This window comes from Mytilus edulis, chromosome 13 (assembly GCF_963676685.1).
Source record: "Mytilus edulis chromosome 13, xbMytEdul2.2, whole genome shotgun sequence".
NCBI classification, from domain to species: Eukaryota; Metazoa; Mollusca; class Bivalvia; order Mytilida; family Mytilidae; genus Mytilus; species Mytilus edulis.
The window spans coordinates 41505790-41526986 of NC_092356.1; the positions used below are offsets into that span (position 1 = coordinate 41505790).

A 21197-nucleotide genomic window follows, 5' to 3' on the forward strand; every position below is an offset into this window, starting at 1 on the left:
AAATCAACCAATCAAATTGCTGGATTTCATGTTTCGAGCATGACTTTTGTGCTCAGAGCACTGAGCAAAGTTTTATGCCTTTAAGGCCAGGACAATAAAAGATTTTGAGTAGGCAGCTATTTTCTGAGTAGGTAGGGTTAGGGCAAACACACCTATTCTTTTGTATGGCCCGATGTGATTAGCTTATGATGATTAAAAGTTATCCCTGGCTTACATTAATGCTGGTGAACAACTGAATTCCTCGTTTCTGAAAGCTTTTTGCATTGATAGTTTAATTTGTAGGGAAATACCACTTCTTGAATATGAAAACAATTGAGGGGAGTGGGAGGTATATGTTGAATTAACCTTTATCACTCACACATTATCAATCAAAAGACACCTAGAGGTTGCTAAATAACTTTGTCTTGATAATGGTGATGTACATGTTCAAACTCGCCTCAAAGTCTTGAATATGAAAATAATTTTTAAAAAAAAGGGTGGGATTTTGAATCGATCTTCAACTTTAATACCCACAAAAAAATAAAATCAATAGAAAGACGCCTAGAGATTGTTTAATATCATATTGTCTGACTGTTATTTTTCACCTCAAGTCTGTATATTTCAATGCCTTATCAGATTGTATTTTACAATATTGAAATAATTAAATAGTTGTATGTGAATTATGGACTCTAGAATTGTTATGATTGCCCTAACAGTGTTGTCAGCTTATGATGATCTAAAGTTATCCCTGGCTTACATCAATGCTGGTGAACTAACGAATTCCTCGAACTGAAGCTGTTTAAAATTTATTATGTGAGAGAGTATTTATGGAATTTCATCTCTCAAAACTCTAAAATGGTTTTTTTTTACCCAAAATAATACTGTGAAGTAAATAAAATTAGCTGTAGGTTTATTTCAAAATGAACCATTTATCCAATAAACTAAAACTAACAAGAGTTTTCAAAGTTCCAATTTAGTCTTAGTGAAAGAAAAATGTCCATTTTAAGCTTTACTCATCTCAAAGTCTGCTTTGTTTGATATATTATGGCTTACAATCAACAGTTTGGAAATATAAACGAGTTGGCCTATTTAATTTTGTATTTCAATCACAATGTAATTAGCTTATGATGATGAAAAGTTATCCCTGGCTTACATCAATGCTGGTGAATTGACGAATTCCTCGTTTCTGAAGTTATATACATTGAAATTTCAATTTGTCAGGAAAATGGGGGAGCAGGAAATTCTAATAATATATGAAAAATTTGGGGGAAGAGGGCTATATTTTAAATTAAACGGCAACCTTAACAAACCAATAAAAGTCCTTTAAAGACATGTAGAAGGTTGTTTTAAAATAATCTCGTAGTCTTGACACTGGTGACTGTTTACTTGTTCAAACTCACCTCAAGTCGGTAAATTTCAATGACTTTGAATTTCAGCTAATAATGAACCCATTGTGAAAACTAACATGTGAATTATGAACTGAAGAATTGTTTTGACTGCCTTAACAGTGTTGTCAGCTTGTGATGATCTAAAGTTATCCCTGGCTTACATCAATGCTGGTGAACTAACGAATTCCTCGAACTGAAGCTGTTTAAAATTTATTGTGTAAGAAAGAATTCATCTGGAATTCCACCTCTTGAACATGTAGAAACTTTTAAAAAAAAATGGTTTAACCCCAAATAAAACTGGGATTTAAATAAAAGTAGCTGTAGGTACATTTATATACCAAAATGAGCCAGTAATCCCATAACTATAAACCAATAAAAGAGCTGTAAAAGTTTCTATTTTGTCCATGTTAGAGAAAATGTTCATTTCAAGCTGAAATAGTCATTATTCTTCTTCTTTATCCAACATATTATGGCTTACAATAAACAGTATAGAAATATAAACAAGATGTGAAATACCAATATATTGGCCTATTTAATTTCTTATAACCATTACAATGTAATTAGCTGATGATGATGAAAAGTTATCCCTGGCTTACATCAATGCTGGTGAACTAACGAATTCCTCGAACTGAAGCTGTTAAAATTTATAATGTAAGAAAGAGTTTTTATGGAATTCTACCTCTCAAAAATAAAATGAACCTGGGAATTAAATAAAAGTAGCTGTAGGTTAACGCCAAAATGAGCTGTAGGTTAATGCCAAAATGAGCCAGTAATCCCTTAACCAAAAACCCATAAAAGAGTTTTGAAAGTTCCTATTTTATCTTAGTTGAAGAAAATGTCCGCTAGAACTCGTCTTGTCAGCTTTATCCAACATTTTATGGCTTACAATAAACAGTATGGAAATTTAAACAAGATGTGAAATACTTGCATGTTTGCCTATTTAATTTCTTATTTCTGATTTCCTTCTTTGTAATTAGCTTATGATGATGAAAAGTTATCCCTGGCTTACATCAATGCTGGTGAACTAACGAATTCCTCGAACTGAAGTTTTTTACATTGAAATTTTCAATTTGGGGTTGGATATATGTTAAATTTAACAACAACCTTCACAAACCAATAAAAATCATTCAAAGACCTGAAGAGGATGCTAAATAGTCTCATAGTCTTGAAACTGGTGACTGTTTAAATGTCTAAACCCTCCTCAAGTCAGTTCATTTTCAACGACTTATTGAATTTCAGTTATTAATGAACCAATTGTGAAAACGAACATGTGAATTATGGACTACAATTGTTTTTATTGCCATAAGTGTTGTCAGCTTATGATGATTTAAAGTTATCCCTGGCTTACATTAATGCTGGTGAACTAACGAATTCCTCGAACTGAAGCTGTTTAAAATTTATTATGTACGAAAGAGTTCATATGGAATTCCACCCCTTTTAAAAAAATAAAATGATTTTATTTTTATCCCCAAATAAAACTGGTGATTAAATAAAAGTAGCTGTAGGTTAATACCAAAATGAGCCAGTAATCCCTTAAGCAAAAACCTTCAAAAGAGTTTTAAAAGTTCCAATTTTGTCTTAGTTAAAGAGGCAAATGTCCATTCTAAGCTAAACACATCTGAAGTCTGCTTTATCCAATATATCATGGCTTACAATAAACAGGATGGAAATATAAAGATGTGAAATACTTGCATGTTTGGCCTATTTGAATTCTTATTCCCATCACAATGTAATTAGCTTATGATGAAAAGTTATCCCTGGCTTACATCAATGCTGGTGAACTAACAAATTCCTCAATGCTAAAGTTATTTACTTACAAATTTCAATTTGTAAGGGAAAGGGGGAGCAGGAAATTCTATTTAAAGATGAAAAAGGGGGAGGGGTATATGTAAAATTAGATAGCAACCTGAACAAAAATATGAATCAATCGAAGACATGAAGAGGTTGCTAAATAGTCCCAAAGTCTCTACAATGGTGTGTGGTGACTATGTACATGTTCAAACTCACAAAAGTTTGTATATTTCAATGACTTGTTGGATTTCAGTTAACAATTTTGAAATAATAAATGAGTTGTACTAGCATGTGAATTATGGACTACAGCTGTTTAGACAGCCATGACTGCAATCAGCTGATGATGATCTAAAGTTATCCCTGGCTTACATCAATGCTGGTGAATTGACGAATTCCTCGAACTGAAGCTGTTGTCCCTGAACATTTAATTTGAAAGGAAGAGTTCAGAAATACCATTTCTTAAATATGAAAACAGATACAGGGTATATGTTATGCGAGGCCACAACCTTTTAAACTAAAAAGCATCTGAAGTTTGCTATACGGTCTTAACAATAGAGACTTGAGAGATGTGTCTGTTAAATGCTAGAATTTACCTCGAGTCTGTCTATTTCAACGTTTTGGATGTCAATATACTGTGTATAAATTATGGACTGTAGAATTGTTTTGACTGCTATAACAGTGTTTGTCAGCTTATGATGATCTTAAGTTATCCCTGGCTTACATCAATGCTGGTGAACTAACGAATTCCTCGAACTGAAGCTGTATACATCAACAATTGTATTATGTTAGGGAGAGTCCTTTAAAACTTATCGACTAATTTTCGAAAAAATCCCAAAATCAAACATGTACTGTGAATAAAATTTTATGTAGGTATATATTGTATGAGCTAGTCAACCAATTTTCAAAAAACCCAAAAGGCATCAAGAGGTTACTTTTTGATCTTAATTAAAAGTCCCATGCTCAGATGTAACACACCTATAGTATGTTTTATCCAATAAACTTTGGATCACAATTTACAGTGCGAAAACAATAAATAAGTTGTGAAATCCTAACCTGTTAATAAAAAATGAGATTTAAAAAAAAAAAAAACTAGAGGGTCCAAGGACCCTGTGTCGCTCACCTGATATTTTTATTTACAATTGTTGCATGATAAATGCAACTGTTGTACTGTCGTTTAGTTTCAGAGATATAATACTAAAAAGTGCATTTGAAACCTATGTTTTATTTCAGCCATGTGGGCAGGCAGGGTCATCATACACAGTGGTCCCTGGATATCCTAGTGGTGATTTAAACCAAGTTTGTTTAAATTCAACAGTTGTTTCAGGGGAGAATTTTTGTAAAATTTATCTAACAAGAAATGCAAAGTAATGAGAAAGTTGTGAAGTAGTTTTGTTGTTGTGCAACCCCCCCCCACTTTGCCAAAAAAAACCAAAAAGGTAATAAAAAATTATCATATAAGGGCAATCTATCCTATTAATGATTTCTGCAAAATTCAGTTGATTGTGCAAGGGTTGTATAGCCAGCTGAGGTCGTTAAAAACTCTCTTTCTTTTGTTGTTGCAGATAGATCTTGACCTGATAAGCAATTTTACCACATGTCAGATTTGCTCTAAATGCTTTGGTTTTTGAGTGATAAGCCAAAAACTGCATTTTACCCCTATGTTCTATTTTTAGCCATGGCGGCCATCTTGATTGGTTGGCCGGGTCACCGGACACAATTTTTAAACTAGATACCCCAATGATGATTGTGGCCAAGTTTGGTTTAATTTGGTACAATAGTTTCAGAGGAGAAGATTTTTGTAAAAGATAACTAAGATTTACGAAAAATGGTTAAAAATGACTATAAAGGGCAATAACTCCTAAAGAGGTCAACAGACCATTTTGGTCATGTTGACTTATTTGTAGATCTTACTTAGCTGAACATTTTTGCTGTTTACAGTTTATCTCTATCTATAATAATATTCAAGATAATAACCAAAAACAGCCAAATTTCCTTAAAATTAACAATTCAGGGGCAGCAACCTATCAACGAGTTGTCCGATTCATCTCAAAATTTCAGGGCAGATAGATCTTGACCTGATAAACAATTTTACTACATGTCAGATTTGCTCTAAATGCTTCAGTTTTTGAGTGATAAGCCAAAAACTGCATTTTACCCCTATGTTCTATTTTTAGCCATGGCGGCCATCTTGGTTGGTTGGCCGGATCACCGGACACAATTTTTAAACTAGATACCCCAATGATGATTGTGGCCAAGTTTGGTTTAATTTGGTCCAGTAGTTTCAGAGGAGAAGATTTTTCTAAAAGATAATTAAGATTTACGAAAAATGGTTAAAAATTGACTATAAAGGGCAATAACTTCTAAAGGGGTCAACAGACCATTTTGGTCATGTTGACTTATTTGTAGATCTTACTTTGTTGAACATTTTTGCTGTTCACAGTTTATCTCTATCTATAATAATATTCAAGATAATAACCAAAAACAGCAAAATTTTCTCAAAATTACCAATTCAGGGGCAGCAACCTATCAACGGGTTGTCCGATTCATCTGAAAATTTCAGGGCAGATAGATCTTGACCTGATAAACAATTTTACCCCATGTCAGATTTGCTCTAAATGCTTTGGTTTTTGAGTTATAAGCCAAAAACTGCATTTTACCCCTATGTTCTATTTTTAGCCATGGCGGCCATCTTGGTTGGTTGGGCGGGTCACCGGACACAATTTTTAAACTAGATACCCCAATGATGATTATGGCCAAGTTTGGTTTAATTTGGTCCAGTAGTTTCAGAGGAGAAGATTTTTGTAAAAGTTAACGACGGACGCCGGACGCCAAGTGATGAGAAAAGCTCACTTGGCCCTTCGGGCCAGGTGAGCTAAAAAAAAGAGCATCTAATTCTCATCACAGTGTAGTACGCTTATGATGAGACAAAGTTATCCCTGGCTTACATCAATGATGGTGAACTAACGAATTCCTCGTTTCTGAAGCTGCTTACATTGAGACGATTATTAGTTGTAAATGTTGGGAATATATTTAATGAGGAAGCAACCTTGACATCTACAAAAAAAAAAATGTCCAGAGGTTACTATATTGGTTGACAAGAAGTGTCTTTGTCAAACTCTTATCTACTTGTTGATTTGGAATTGCAATTAACAGTGTTGACATAATGTAAAAGTACTTTCAACATATTATAAATTAAGGGCTATGAGATTGTTTTTACTCCTAGTCACCTTGTAATCAGCTTATGATGATCATAAGTTATCCCTGGCTTACATCAATGCTGGTGAACTAACGAATTCCTCGAACTGAAGCTGTTTACATTGGGGAAAAAATTGTAAGGGGGAGGGACAATTCCTCATTTTACTAAGTTAGGAGTATATTATAAAAAGAAATGTAGTGTACATGAGATCGCAACCCGACAACAGCATAATAAATTTTAAAAAAAAACCATCCGATTGGCTGTATGAACTGATCATTTAAAATAATTTTGTGTCAAAATAAAATTTCTCACGACATGTTTTGTTTCAATGTATTTAATTTAAGATCACAATTTACAGTTTACAAATATTTATTGAGTTGTAAAATACTCACAAAGGATGGGCTATAACATATTTGTTTCTCATCAGTGTAATTTGCTAATGATGATTAAAAGTTATCCCTGGCTTACATGAATGCTGGTGAATTAACGAATTCCTCGTTTCTGAAGTTGGTTACATTGTAATTAAATGTATTGAAATTATAAAAAAATAATGAAGTGCAAATATAAAGACTTGTGCTTTACTGAAAAAATAGTATCAATAATTACTGTCCATAAATAAAAAGGTTTTCAATGTATCTAAAGAAAAGACCTTGTAGTGTAACTTGGTAAAACATTACCACATTACCATTGTAACACCATGATTATCATGATTATAGATTTATACTGAAATGTATTCTTTTTTTTTCAGCCTAGAGTAGATCAGTATTTCCAAAGAATGAATAAGGTGATAGAAGAAAAGAAGACCTCATCAAGAGTGAAATTTATGTTACAAGATGTGATAGAACTCAGAATGGTAAGAATATAAACCTAACATTCTAAAATTGAGTTAATGGATAGTTGCCACTTGTTTCAACTGTTTCTCTGGTGCTTGATATCATTCCAAATAATATTCAAATAAAAAGTACATGTAGAAAACCTTCTTAACCAGATTAATATGAATAACTGCTAATCTGAATGGATATATGATTTATTTAAATTAAAACGTAAAGTATGACTGCTATAAGCTAATATACGAGTCAGTCCCTGAAAAACGGCACAAAAACAACAAAAGTAGCAAAAAATTCTATAATGTGTGCAGAATTATTGGTAGCAGACCATAAAACACCTTTGTTTTTCACACATGATTTAGGTGTCAAATTTTTGCTTTTAGTTTTATCATGTGTATTCAGCTTATGATGATGAAAAAGTTATCCCTGGCTTACATAAATGCTGGTGAACAACTGAATTCCTCGTTTCTGAAGTTGGTTACATCAAAAATAAATATATTGCTGTTTACATTAAAAGCAACTATTTTGAAATACATAAACTAGACAATACTGAGTTTGACTGAAAAAACAACCTTAATGTGTTTAAACTATATCTATTATTTTTAAAGAGCAATTGGGTACCACGAAGAGATGAAAGTAATCCAAAGACGATAGAACAGATTCACAAAGAGGCTCAGCAGGAGGCACAGGAGAAACAATTATTGGTCCAGTCATTGAATACACAAGCAAAGTCTGGAGGAGGTGGTGGGCGTGGTGGCCGAGGTGGAGGAGGTAGAAGTCAAGATTTACATAAACATAAGGAGTTGTGGTATTATCGCCAAATGAGACAACTATTCACTCATATGAAGTGGATGTAAGCAATTTTAGGCAACCATACAGCCTTCAACAATGAGAGAAACCCATACCATATGATCAGCTATAATAGGCCCTGACATGAAAAATATGACCAAGTTCAACTGAGAAAACTAACCGCCTAATTTACAACTAAGCAATTAATGAAACAATGACACAGGCACACAACTACAGGCTCCCGACAGGACATGCACTTAAGAATGTGAAGGTGTTATTATGTATATTAAAGTGCAAATTGCTACCAATGAAAAGCTGATGAATTTGTACGAACATTACTGGGATTCTTTTTGGGGTGAAATGTTTCGTTTTTGGTATTGTTAATATGTATTCTTAAACATGCTTCTGAATAATATAAAAGGATGAATGTTACACTGTAATGTGAAAGCTACCGAATAGCAACAAAAAGAAAAGATTTTCATATTATCATAATAATTATTATATTTCAGAACGTAGTAAATGATAGTTTATTCATTTTAAAAAATTGTTCTGTAAAATTCAGAAATTATTACGTACATTTATTATTGTGATTTTATCATTTAAGACTTAAATGCGATTTTAATTTTTACTATTTTGAGAAAAATCCTGTTGAATTCATATAAAATATTTCAAAATGAGAGTTAAAATTATAGCGTTTACAACTCTAGCATTTTTCGCAATAATAAAAACCTAACAATAATTTTTGAATTTACAGTAGTTGAACATTGACACTCAAAGAAACTAAAATATATCTATTTAAAACATGTACCTATAGATGAAACATTTCAACATGAAAATAAACACAAGTCCCTCATTTTTGAGGACAGTCTGGTTCAAAAACCTGAATTATGTGTGGACTATTTAAAACATGTACGCTTATACAAATCATTCAAATGTGAAACTGAAATATGTAGGCCATTTAAAACATGTACCTTAGTTGAACCAATACAATATAAAAACAAACATTTTAGGTCCACGACTTGGTAGAGACGCTGGTTCAATGGGTGCTACACCTGATGGCTGGAGTACAGTTGCTGGACCACCCAGTAGGAGAGGAGAAAGACAAACGATTGATCCTGCAAGGTTAAGACTATCCAAAGTAAGTACATTCATATGCATAAGGATGCGATATATGTACTACCCTCTGTTTTACATGTGACCTCACCTACGTTATAGTGGCCAAGTGGTCAAAGTAGTTACTACTGTAATCACTATCCAGTAAACACTGAGGTTGTGAGTTTGAACCCCTCTCGTGCAGGTGCACTCGACTCTAATCTTAATTGAATAGGATTGTCAGTTTTCCTATCGAAGGTCAATGGTTTTCTCAGTGCACTCTGGCATTCTCAACCAATAAAAACTGACCGCCACGAAATAGCCTAAATGGGGTGCATAAACGTGGCGTTAAAACACCAAAAATCAAATCACCTACGTTATACAGAATTTGTATTGGAACATATATGAAAAATAGTCTATGATGAATATTAGTTATCCCTGTCAGATAAAAATAGTGTTGAACTTTATTCTGAGACTTAAAAACACAAAAATCTTTGATTAAGAAAGAATGCTAAAAAAATGTTGTATACTTTCTCAATTGTACATCATAAACAAATGTGGCATTTGTCTCACTTTCAGTGTGAGTTTGAGGTACAACAAAGTAATGAAATGCTGTGAATTGCTTTATACAATTTATGTGTTAAGATGTATAGTGTGATCTCTAGAATGAGTTCTAAGGGGTTGCTTCTAACCAAGCCATTTTAGAATTTTAGAATAACTTGTAAATAGTTGAGATGCTACCCCAAATCATATATTTTCTTGTTGTACATGTCAAGGTAAATTAAATGATAAATGAGATGAGTGGTAAAGGGTGGCCTCCACCCCCTACCACAGTTGAATTTATAAATATCTTGCAAATAGATCTCAACCTCTAAACCATATGTTTACTCCTTGCACATATCAACATGAATTGGATGAGTCCTCAGGGGTATTTATCAATAAGGACTTTGTTTTGAAGAATTTGTAACAGTATCCAGTTAAAACCATTACTTGTTTGCATTTACATTTTACATAGAAAATGTCTTTGATGAATAAAAGTTATCCCTGTCAGAACTGAAATGGTGACCAACTTTTGTCTGAGACTTCTACTGATTAACGAGTTAAAGAATGTTTAAGAAAAAGGGAATTGCTCTTGACTGATGAATAAGAGTACTTTATTTAATGATCCAATTATTTTAAGGGCTTGTTTATCAAATAGCAATAATTAATTTCACATTTCTGTCCATTGTTCGATAATCACATTCATAAATGCATGCACACACTTTTGAATTGACAGTATTTGATTATAGAATAATTTTCTTTTCTAGCAAAATGTTGATGAGAACATTCAGTTAGGACCTGGAGGTGGAGCTGGTAGATTTGCTGGGTGGCAAAGAGGAAGTTCAGGTGGTGGTGCAAGAACTTCACAGGAAGCAGAAAAAACTCCCGGAAACAGGTCAGTATATCAGATTGTTTGTTAGAAAAAAATTAGAATTTTCACAAAATTTTGACTTTTTTTAATTGTTTTTTTGTTTGTTTTTTTTTTATCTTTTGGTCTTGTTGTTGTCCAGATGTAGAACTATGTAAAACATTTCCTATAGAATAAGTTGTAGTTCACCAGTGTTTTAAAACCTGAAAAAAATAACTTTCGTATAAAAGCAATATTGAGTTTTCACATGAGTATTGTGATATAAATTGTTTCACAATTAATGGGGGGAAATATTTTTCACTTATTCAAAGTTGAATGTTTTTTCTTTCAACACATCTTTCTTTTCAATGTAAAAGGGATTAAAAAGTTGTAATGTAATTGAGTAGATAGGCCTTATTGGGCATAACTGTCTGATTACTTTTCATGTGTTGAAATAGTTGATTTTTCATAGATATATCATTTTAACTGAATTATTCAGTTGTATGTAAAGAAATTGACAAATAAATAATGATGTTTTTATGACTTAACAGATTTTCCGCACTCAGTAAACCTGAAGATGAAGGAAGATCACGGTATGGAGTTAGTCCTGCACGTGATGGAGGTAGAGGAGGAAGAGGATTTGGGAGGCCAGTACGTATTTCACAAAGAGCCTCACAGGAACAAGAAAAAGAAAGCGCACTTGCTGCAGCTAGGTATATACCTTTAAATTTCAAACTGGTGTCTGTGATGAATAAAAGTTATCCCTGTCAGAACTGAAATGGTGACCAACTTTTATCTGAGACTTACTGATCAATGTTTTATAGAATTCTTCAAGACTAAGGAATCTTTCATTACTGATGAAAAAGAATACTTTGTTTAAATCCAATTAAAGGTACTTCTGAGAATAAATTAAGCATTTATAATTTTAAGAAATACATTATATGGAAAATATAAAAATATCTTTTCATTTACAAATATGTTTTCATTATGTGTAATTAACCCACTCCAAATGAAGAAATAGTGAGGTATCTATCAATCAAAGCTTCCTATACTGACTGTTAGATGTCTTTTCAGATTCACCATTTCGCAACACATATTACAAATACTTATATATTCTAACACAATGCTCCTAATATCAAACTTTAAAATCTGTAACATTGATATTTTATAACATTCCTTTATTAGGTCAATTGCCGGTGGTCAAACCACACCAAGGGAAGGACCCAGCAGAGAAAGTAGTCGCGGACGGGAACCTCGTGAGAGCTCTTTAAAAGAGCCAGAAAAACCTGTTGAAGCTAGTGTTGAATTAACTGAAGCAGATATGGTGAAGAAAGCTAAAGCAATCTTAGATGAATACCTCCATTTACAAGATATGAAGGTCAGTAAAATTTATGTCTGAAGAACTCTGCAGATGTTTAAAATGAACTTAATTGTTTTGAAAATTACAAAAATTTATGAAAAATTTCAGCATAGCAAAATAGCTATGCCTTTTAACATTAGGTACTTGACCGTTTAGTTTCTTCTTGATATATTTCCAAAACTTTCTTTTAAAAAACTTGAGTGATAGCATATCCATATGTATTGTGAAAATAAAGTGTGTAATCAAGAAGTAGAAGAAAATGTTCTGATCTGATTTGAAAAATTGAGTGTAATTTAGTATTTGAAATGATTTTGTTGTAAAGTAAATGTAACACTTTAATGGATGACATCTCTGTTAATTCAATGTTTTATAAATGTATTTCCAGGAGGCTCTTATATGTGTAGAAGAACTGAACTGCCCCACACTCAACCATGTGTTCGTTTCTGAATGTATAAATCAAGTTCTAGAGAGGTCTACAGTCGCTAGACGACATACAGGTCTTTTACTTCACGATCTAGTCAAGAAACCAATCATCACAGATAAGCAATATTTACAAGGGTAAGTGAAGTAATAAGGTATAGTGTCACTTTTACGGTTCTCCAGTTCTGTCCCTTTATAACTTTATATCAGATGCAAACGGGGGCATCATTTATTTCCTTTAGTTCTCAACTGAAAGGATTTTTAGAAATTCTCTCACCCAATTGTTTAAAGACAGTACATATTGGGGTTTTTGTTTTATACAATTGCAGTCAAAGATGATTTTTATATAAAGTTATCCAGGTCTGATAGTCAATGTTGATAACTTTTCTTTCTGAGACTACAAATTTTTTGTTAAGTAAAATTATTAATAACTACAACTAAGTCCGAAACAGTGGGTGAGAAAAAAGCAAAATTTAAGATATAAAAGGATTGATATGGTTCTAATTCTTATTGAAAATTACTGCTACTGTACAACCAAGCTGATGGAGTTGAGAAACAATTTCCAGAAACTTAAAACTTTATACTCTATAGAAATTATATACACACAAAAATATTGATATTTGTGGTAATTTTTCTATCCAAATTATTTTCTTGAATGCCTATATTTTGTATTACTTGATGACTTCATTATGTTTATGTTGAAGCCATGTGCAAGAACAGCTTAAAATGATTGGAAATACCATTGCATAGGCTGATTTACCTCCATTGGTTTTTATCCCACCACACAAATCTTCCCTCTTCTGCAGATGATTTATAACAAGTTTTTTCATCTTTAAACCTCTATGATCAATTAAAATGACTGGATTCTCAACTGAAAGGATGTTTATAATTCTCTCACCCAATTGTTCAGACATAAAATATTAAGGTTTTTTTAATTTGCAATTTGTAGTCCAAGATGATTTTTATATAAAGTTATCCAGGTCTGATAGTCAATGTTGATAACTTTTCTTTCTGAGACTACAAATCTAAATGGTTAATTATGATTATTAATTGTATCTTGTTGAAAATTACCACTCGATACATCAAAGTTCAAAAGAGTTGGCGAGAAAATAACAAAATTTAATGTAAACAAGGATTGATATGGTTTAGATTCTTGCGTTATATAAATTGAGTTTGGAAAGCATGTATATGCAAAAATCAATACACTAAAAAGCAATAATTTTTGTGTAAAATTCTCCATAAAGGACAGGGCTGTAGTATTATACATTTTTTTGTAGGCTGAATTCAGTTCTTGCATATGCAGAAGATATGGAAATAGACATTCCTAAAATCTACCAGTATTTTGGAGAACTAATAGGTCCCATGGTTCAAGATGGTAGTGTACCTCTTAGCTTCCTTAAGGAAGCATGTCAGCCTCTCAAAGAATCTGGCAAAGCTGGAATTCTGGTGGCTGAGATTCTCCATGATGCCAGTGACCGTGAGGTTAGTTAATATATTTGAAAATGAAAACAATGGGGGTTTCAAATGTTGCTAATTATCTGTGAATATGTTAATCAGATAAAGTTCTTTGGCTTGTTAGATATTGGTTTGAAATTCAATTTCCCTCTGACGCTTTGTCTCCCCCATTTTAAATGTGGCGACTTATTATTTATGTCCTGTCCATCCATCTTTCTGGCAAATGTGGAAAAGAAAAGAAAGTTCTATAATGGACACCATTTGAAACAGTTGAAACTCTTACCCATTTTATTTTATATTTCCAGTGTTTTTATGATAATAAGATAGTCTATTTAAAATGAATATGCTGTTAGAATGATTGAGTTTTAAGTATTAAAAGGATTAGATTAAAATTGTTTTGAAATTAAAACTTGTACAAATTGTCAGATTCATATATTGAAATTTTTTCTTGCAGGGTCATAAAAAAGTTGGTGATTTATGGAAAAAATCAGGTTTAGAATGGTCAGATTTTGTACCTGAAGACCAGATCACACAATTTTTGAAGGATAAGGTAATGATGAAATGTTTAATTATATTCTCCATGCAAATGATTTTTACTCTGCCAAGTATGAAAGATATGTAGCTTACAATTGATTGAAAGTTGCCTTCAATATTATTTTTTCTATAAATGACATCTTTTGCAGATACTCTTTGAAAGTTGTGTTGAAAAAATGTAAATTTTCTAGGAATATGGACTAAGAAATTTTAGTCAATCAACATATCTTAATATGTTTTAAAAAAAAACTGCTTTTAAATTTATATTAAAACATCTGCAATGCTTAAACTTTATATTGCACGTTAGTTCACTTTAGCAGACTCATTGTATCACTAAGTTTTTTCTCCAGCAACGTTAGAATGTTTAAAATTGCAAGATTGCATTAATGAATCTAGTAACATTGTCCCTTTCTTTCAGAAATTAGAATTTACAACTAGGGATGGTAGCACGCCAACAACACCAACTGTTAGAATGCCATTAGAAAGAATCCAAGAAAATTTACAAGACTTAGTTGTAGAAAAGGTCGTTAGGAACGAAGAAATATTTGATTGGATAGAGGTATGCAAGATTGAAGATTCAGCTGATATAATTATTTTTTATGTTAAACAAAACTTTCAAAATCAACAATTAATCAGCATTTAATTTAGATATCTCATTCCAAAGACAACAAATTGTAATTTTTTTGTGGTGGTTATATTATATTGACAATTTTGTCATAATAAGACTTAAAGTGTAGCTTTTTAAAGTTTGATAGCATTATTATTACACAGTATTTCCTGAAACTGCAAGTTAACTTGCATTCATTCATGTCCATTGTTCAACCATCATAAAATAAATGCACACAATAATTTCAGACCTCGCATTATTCAGAAGTTTTAACTGTTTGGCAAAACAAAAAACAGGAAATAAAAATGGGAAAAGGATTCCTGTGCTTGCCTAATATGCAACTGGACCAGTGGACAAGATTTACCTTGATCCCGTAGGACAACAGCTGTAATATTCAACAAACAATGTAAATAATTTAGATTAAAATCAAAATAAAGATATAATGATTTGGATGATAATTGACTCAAGATTGATCTTTTTTTTTCACAGGCTAATTTAGATGATTTTACAACAAAAGATAAGAAGTTCATTCGTGCATTGATGACTGCAGTATGTTCAAGTGCAATAACAGGTATGTGCAGTTTGTTTCAGATTATTTTTCGTGTAGATGGATATTGATTTGCTGTATCAAAGATCCTAAATTTTATAAAGGCTATCCAGTACTGTGGATTCATTATCATTCGTTGGATATCAATTTTTGTGGATTTTGTAGGTACAGGAGAACCACAAATTCAGATGTTCAGCAATTTATAAATTTTCTATGGGCTTTGTATGCAAAGATTTGCAAAACCATGAAATCAAATATCCACATTTATAAATAATCCACAGTAGTTAAAATGTATGAAAGTGTTGCACATCCGGGAATATTTGTTTTGGTGTGGAAGCAAATACAATTGTGTTACAAATGAAAATCTATACTTTTGGTGATTGGGAGAAAAAAGTGAAGTCCATGTTAAAAGAATGGACACAATAAAAGATAACGTCATTGTAGAAATGATTCCCATTTTGAATCACATTTGTGTATGTAGTTTGCAATAAATATTTGTATCTGCATTATTAACATTCCAAAATATTTACGGTGATATGTTTTCTTTTCCAGGACGTGGTAACAGTGCTAAAGTAGACGCTACAAGAATTACAGCACGGGGAGTTATATTACAGAAATATTTAGATCATCAAGCAGAGTTTGAATTACAGGCACTATATGCACTGCAAGCTCTTGTACATAAATTGGAACACCCACCAGGTAAGTGACAAATACAAAGAAGGAATTTACAAATATTTATGTTAGGAAATATTGGTAGTTTAATTTTTGTGTGGTAATGTAATTAGGGAACCCATATTAAAAATTATTTAAGTCTGAGAAGATGTTTGCATATGTCTTAGATCCTTCATTTCAGTTTCTATGCATGGTGATCATTTGTCTAGAAACCTTCAATTTTCAGACTTATTTCTTGATAAAAAATCTTTTTTTTTTAACCTTTATAATTTTAATTGTGTGAAACCATTTTAAGACAATAGACTTGTCTTTTCTGTGATGAAGGTAGACATGCTATGTTTGTACAATTTCTTCAAATGCTTGCATTATTCTGAATTTTTAAAAATGAACAACATTGTAAAAAGTTGTCATTGTAAAGCTTATGGTTCATCTTTTGAAGATTTACTAGAACCGCAATTTTTTAACAGAAATTTTAAACACAAATAAAATGGACACTTCATTGTACATAAAGATATAACCAAATTCATTATTTCTTTTTTGCAGGAGTTTTACGGACATTATTTGATACATTATATGATGAAGACATTATTTCTGAGGATGCCTTTAATCAGTGGGAAGCAAGTAAGGACCCTGCAGAACAGGAAGGAAAAGGTGTAGCAATGAAACAAGTTGTTCAATTTTTCACATGGTTACGAGAGGCAGATGATGAAGTGGATAGCTGAGAATAGCTTCATTTTAGTCATATAAATGTTTTCATGTTTTATACTGCCACTGACCTGAATGATATAAATAGTGTGGCATAAGGCATTTATTTACAGTTGATATATTGAATGGCAACATAAATGAAACACTTAAAACAGTGGTGTGATCATGATCTTTTGAAATTGACAATTTTTAATGTGATCATGCATGTATAAAACCGGACGTTTTGCAACGTCTTCAGCAATTACAGATTATTGTATTATATCATGGATTTGGTTGTATAAATTCAAGAAATGTGCATGTGTAAGAAGTTAGATTATTTATTACAGTGTGATTGATCGCGCCGAGCATAAATCATTGATTCATTTTACTGGAATATTTTTACAGATATGGAAGCATTATAATTTGGAGTATCATTTCATGTTTATATATTGCTCAGCTGCCTTCCATGATCGTCTTGTAACAAATGAAATAAGATATTCCCCAGTGAGGTTCATCAATATTATGTGACACAAGTTCTCTCGAGAAAGTGCATTTAAAACTTCAGGGGAATAAATTCATGGCATATGGTGCTACTAACTTATTCGTATGACCTTTAACCCATTCATCAATCATGTGACAGTATAATTGCTGGTAAATGATTTGAAGCATTTTGTGCATAATTATGTGTATAACATGCAATTTAAATATTTTGTGTTATATATGCAAATGAATAATTGTTTATGTATTGTGATAAATTATTATTTATGAAAGATGAATATTATTTATGTTAATACTATTATTTTCTTGAAAACAAGGACATTATGTGTAATTGTTAAAAAGTTTTTTGTTAATTTACCAAATTGTTTCATAATTCTTGTTTTCAAGCTTTGAATGTGTATGAATTTAACAGTTGCTGATATCTGTGCATTGTGCATGATATAAGGATATTCTAGCAACATCAAAATAAACCAAGCCTAAAATGCTTTTGACCTTTTATGACTGTGATGACTGAAAAATTATTAAAAAACCAGGGGGTGTAAATAAACCAAGATTGAATCTATTATTTGTTGTGGTTTTTCTTGTCCATGTTCAGGAATTTTGCTTGCATCTATTACACGCGAAGTTGAATGGTATTTGGGTAGTCAGTCCTGGAATATTGTTGCGTAAACCTTTATGCAATTTATATTACCAACTTTTAATATGGAGAATATTATTTTCGACAGGTTACATACTTTGTAGTAGGACATTCTGGTACTTGTTCAAGATTAAGCAGAAAACAATTATCTTTTTCCCAATATTCTACCAATTGTTCGCTTGATTTAACCTCTTTTACTGGACACCAAGAAGTTCATATGTCTGAACAGGCAGTAAACAATGTATTTCATTTGATTGTGTAATTTCAACTCTCTATTATAACATATTACATAATTGCGTGATCAGAAAAGATATAGTGACCTTGACATTGGATGAATGAAAACTGTTAAAGTTAGTGTTACAGTTTTACATTTACAAGTTAAAATGTCTCCAAATCACTGGCAATGTCCATTGTCCTAAATGTTAATATTTTGGTTCAATGGGTGATTTGAAAATTTTGTTAGTTTTTATGCCCCTGCCGAAGCAGTGGGAGGCATTAAGTTTTACCCTTGTCCGTCTATGTACGTCCCAAAGTTGGTTTCCATTCTCAAACTTTAGTTTGCTTTAACCAAATGTTATGAATACTTTTTACCTTAAGACTCAGATCAAGTACAAATTTGGGTAGCGTGCTTTTACTGTTCTTCAGTTTTGTCCCTTTTTAACTTTATATTGTATGTGAGCGGGGTCATCTGTTTTCCATGGACACATTCCCAATTTATTTTGTCACGAGTGTCAATTTGATAAAAATAAGATGTATGATTGCCCATAGAAAAACTCTCCACACTAGATCAAACATAGAATTATACTACTGTAAATTCAGAAACCATTGCGTTTTTGTCAGTTTAGACTTGAATGCGATTATAATTTTTATGATTTTGAGATAAATCCTGTTTAATTCATATTAAATATTTCAAAATGAGAGTATAAATTATTGCGTTTACAGCTCGTTCACATTTTATGCAATAATTTCTGAATTTACAGTATCAGTAGTCACTTGACCGCCTCAAACCATGCGGCAATCCATGAAAGGCCCTGAAATGACACATGCAAACCAGTTCAAACGAGAAAATTGCCTCAGATGTATGTACCAATCAAATATAATATGCAGCAACCACAGAATTGGTGGCAAATACTGAATGTTGTGTGTTTGCTTACACCAAACCGCCCACCCTATTAGCCTCTTATAGTGGTGTAAGTGCAACGTCAGAACTACTACATAAAAGCTAAACATTTTAAAAGGGGAAGACCTAGATGCTTCATGATAGGTAAATAGATGTGCTTTTGTTGTGAAGTTTCTGTCTTGTTTGACTATTGGAAGAGATTTGTTGTAATGCTAATTTCTCTCTTATTATGAGTAATAGGATAACTATATTTAGTATGATCATACCTTGCAATCTCCTAGTGCCTGTGTAAGGAATGCAGGTCCAACAGGCAGGTTTCATCTAACCTCACTCATTTTGTTGCTTCATAGGTTAAAAGTTGAGTTTTACCCTAGTAATTCAAAGTTGCTAATTTTTCATACTATTCTTTCGTTAACTTTAAGTTTGCCTGAACCAAATATTATGAAACTTGTACACAATGCTTATTACAACAAAATACAGAAGATCAACGATTGCTATAATCCTTCTAGAAATTTTCAATTCTCTTAAGTTGCTTCAACCCAATGTTATGAGACTCGTAGACAATTGTTATTATGACAAAACTCAGATCAAGTACAAATTGGATAGCTTCACTTTCACGTTTCTTCAGTTATGTCCCATTATAACTTTATAGGGGAAACATTTTCGTGGTTAAGTTTGTTTCTTAGATACTAAAAGCAATATGTAATCTATTTAACAAGTTTTTTGTTGTCCATAGAAAACTTTAATAAATTTCAAATACTTCATTTAGATTCGAATTTTTTTTTTACTTGTTAAAACATTCCTATAACTAGAGGCTCTAACGAGCCTCACAGTGTCGCTTACCTTGGTCTATGTGCATATTAAACAAACGGGACACAGATGGATTCATGACAAAATTGTGTTTTGGTGTTGGTGATGTGTTTATAGATCTTACTTTATTAAACAATCTTGCTGCTTACAATTATCTCTATCTATAATGAAATTGCCCCAGAAGTGAGTGGAAAATATTTTGTAAAAATTGTTAAAAATTTACAAAATTTATGAAAATTGTTAAAAATTTATTATAAAGGACAATAACTCCTTGAGGGGTCAATTGACCACTTTGGTCTAGTTGACTTATTTGCAGCTCTTACTTTATTGCTATTAACAGTTTATCTCTATCTATAATAATATTCAAGATAATAACCAAAAGCTGGAAAATTTACAAATTTACACCTTCGGGGCAGGTGAGCTAAAAAGTATTCTGATGACATTAAATTACTAAGATCATCTTAAAAATGTCTGCATATCTATCAAATATTGTAGAAATGATCCAAAAAGTCTTTTGGATTTGACTCTTTAGTACTGATACTCCTTGTGTATTTTAGCATATTTTCTAAATTTTTACCCTCAGATTTTCGTTAATTATTCACTCAATGAGAATATTTTACCACATCCCCGACCCCGAGTCTGTACTGAAATCAAGTGCTAATTGTGTTTACTAACACACAACACTTCTATCTTCTATATATGAACATTTCCTATACCCTACCTTTTTGGGAAATACTTACTTTGCTTGTTGTTTCCTGCACATGTGTAGGTGTTACAAGAAGAACAATGCATTAGTGTTCAATAACGGACACATCGTGGACTTATGATGTCTAATGAACACAATAAACAGTCATGGATATTACAAGCAAAGCATATTACTCGTTAATACATTAATGCGGTAGTTACATAGGCTATATACACTTATATATACATAAGCTGATGTACATGTATAACACAAATACTTGTAAGTCATGGATCGTATCCTGCTACGTCACTGATTAGCTGTAGTAACCCAATTGTTAATAGATAAAGAGGAGGAAAATCAAATTTCCCAAATTTTAACTAAACGATGCATATAAATAAAGTTTGAAACTGAAATTTAAGCACACTTTAACCATTTCGCCACCGTTTCAGGTAAAAAAAATTTACATATATATACATTTTTTTGCCTTTAAGAGATTCACTCTTAACCCATCGTTTTTTCAGGTTTTCTCATTATGGACTAAGAAGGCATTGCCGAAAATGTTAAAAATGATCTCATTTTAACATCTTTAACTAGGCTATCGCATATAAAACAATTCAAATGCACATAGAATCTCCACTATTTGCGATTCGATTCCGAAAAGTTTACATTAACTTTTAAAAATTAAAGTGTCATGCTTGACTGTCTGAAAGTCATAAAAA

At 32.0% G+C, this 21197-nt stretch overlaps 1 protein-coding gene and 2 non-coding genes across 6 annotated transcripts in view; all 3 read left to right on the plus strand.

Moving 5' to 3' along the window:
* Positions 1-17788, plus strand: part of LOC139501265 (eukaryotic translation initiation factor 4 gamma 1-like) — a 39555-nt gene extending 21767 nt beyond the window's left edge. For all 4 annotated transcript variants that reach the window (XM_071290292.1, XM_071290293.1, XM_071290295.1 and 1 more), the window contains 13 exons: positions 7103-7207; positions 7790-7952; positions 8981-9108; positions 10370-10497; positions 11001-11162; positions 11635-11827; positions 12195-12367; positions 13507-13711; positions 14139-14234; positions 14637-14777; positions 15315-15396; positions 15925-16071; positions 16588-17788. In XM_071290292.1, coding sequence (XP_071146393.1) covers positions 7103-7207; positions 7790-7952; positions 8981-9108; positions 10370-10497; positions 11001-11162; positions 11635-11827; positions 12195-12367; positions 13507-13711; positions 14139-14234; positions 14637-14777; positions 15315-15396; positions 15925-16071; positions 16588-16766 — 1902 coding nt within the window. In that variant the 3' untranslated portion in view covers positions 16767-17788. The remainder of the gene's footprint in view (positions 1-7102; positions 7208-7789; positions 7953-8980; positions 9109-10369; positions 10498-11000; positions 11163-11634; positions 11828-12194; positions 12368-13506; positions 13712-14138; positions 14235-14636; positions 14778-15314; positions 15397-15924; positions 16072-16587) is intronic.
* Positions 10079-10149, plus strand: LOC139502382 (small nucleolar RNA R38). Its single transcript, XR_011658821.1, has one exon. It is a non-coding gene; the product is annotated as a small nucleolar RNA R38 (small nucleolar RNA).
* Positions 11186-11256, plus strand: LOC139502383 (small nucleolar RNA R38). The gene has a single exon (XR_011658822.1). It is a non-coding gene; the product is annotated as a small nucleolar RNA R38 (small nucleolar RNA).
* Positions 17789-21197: the final 3409 nt, after the last annotated feature.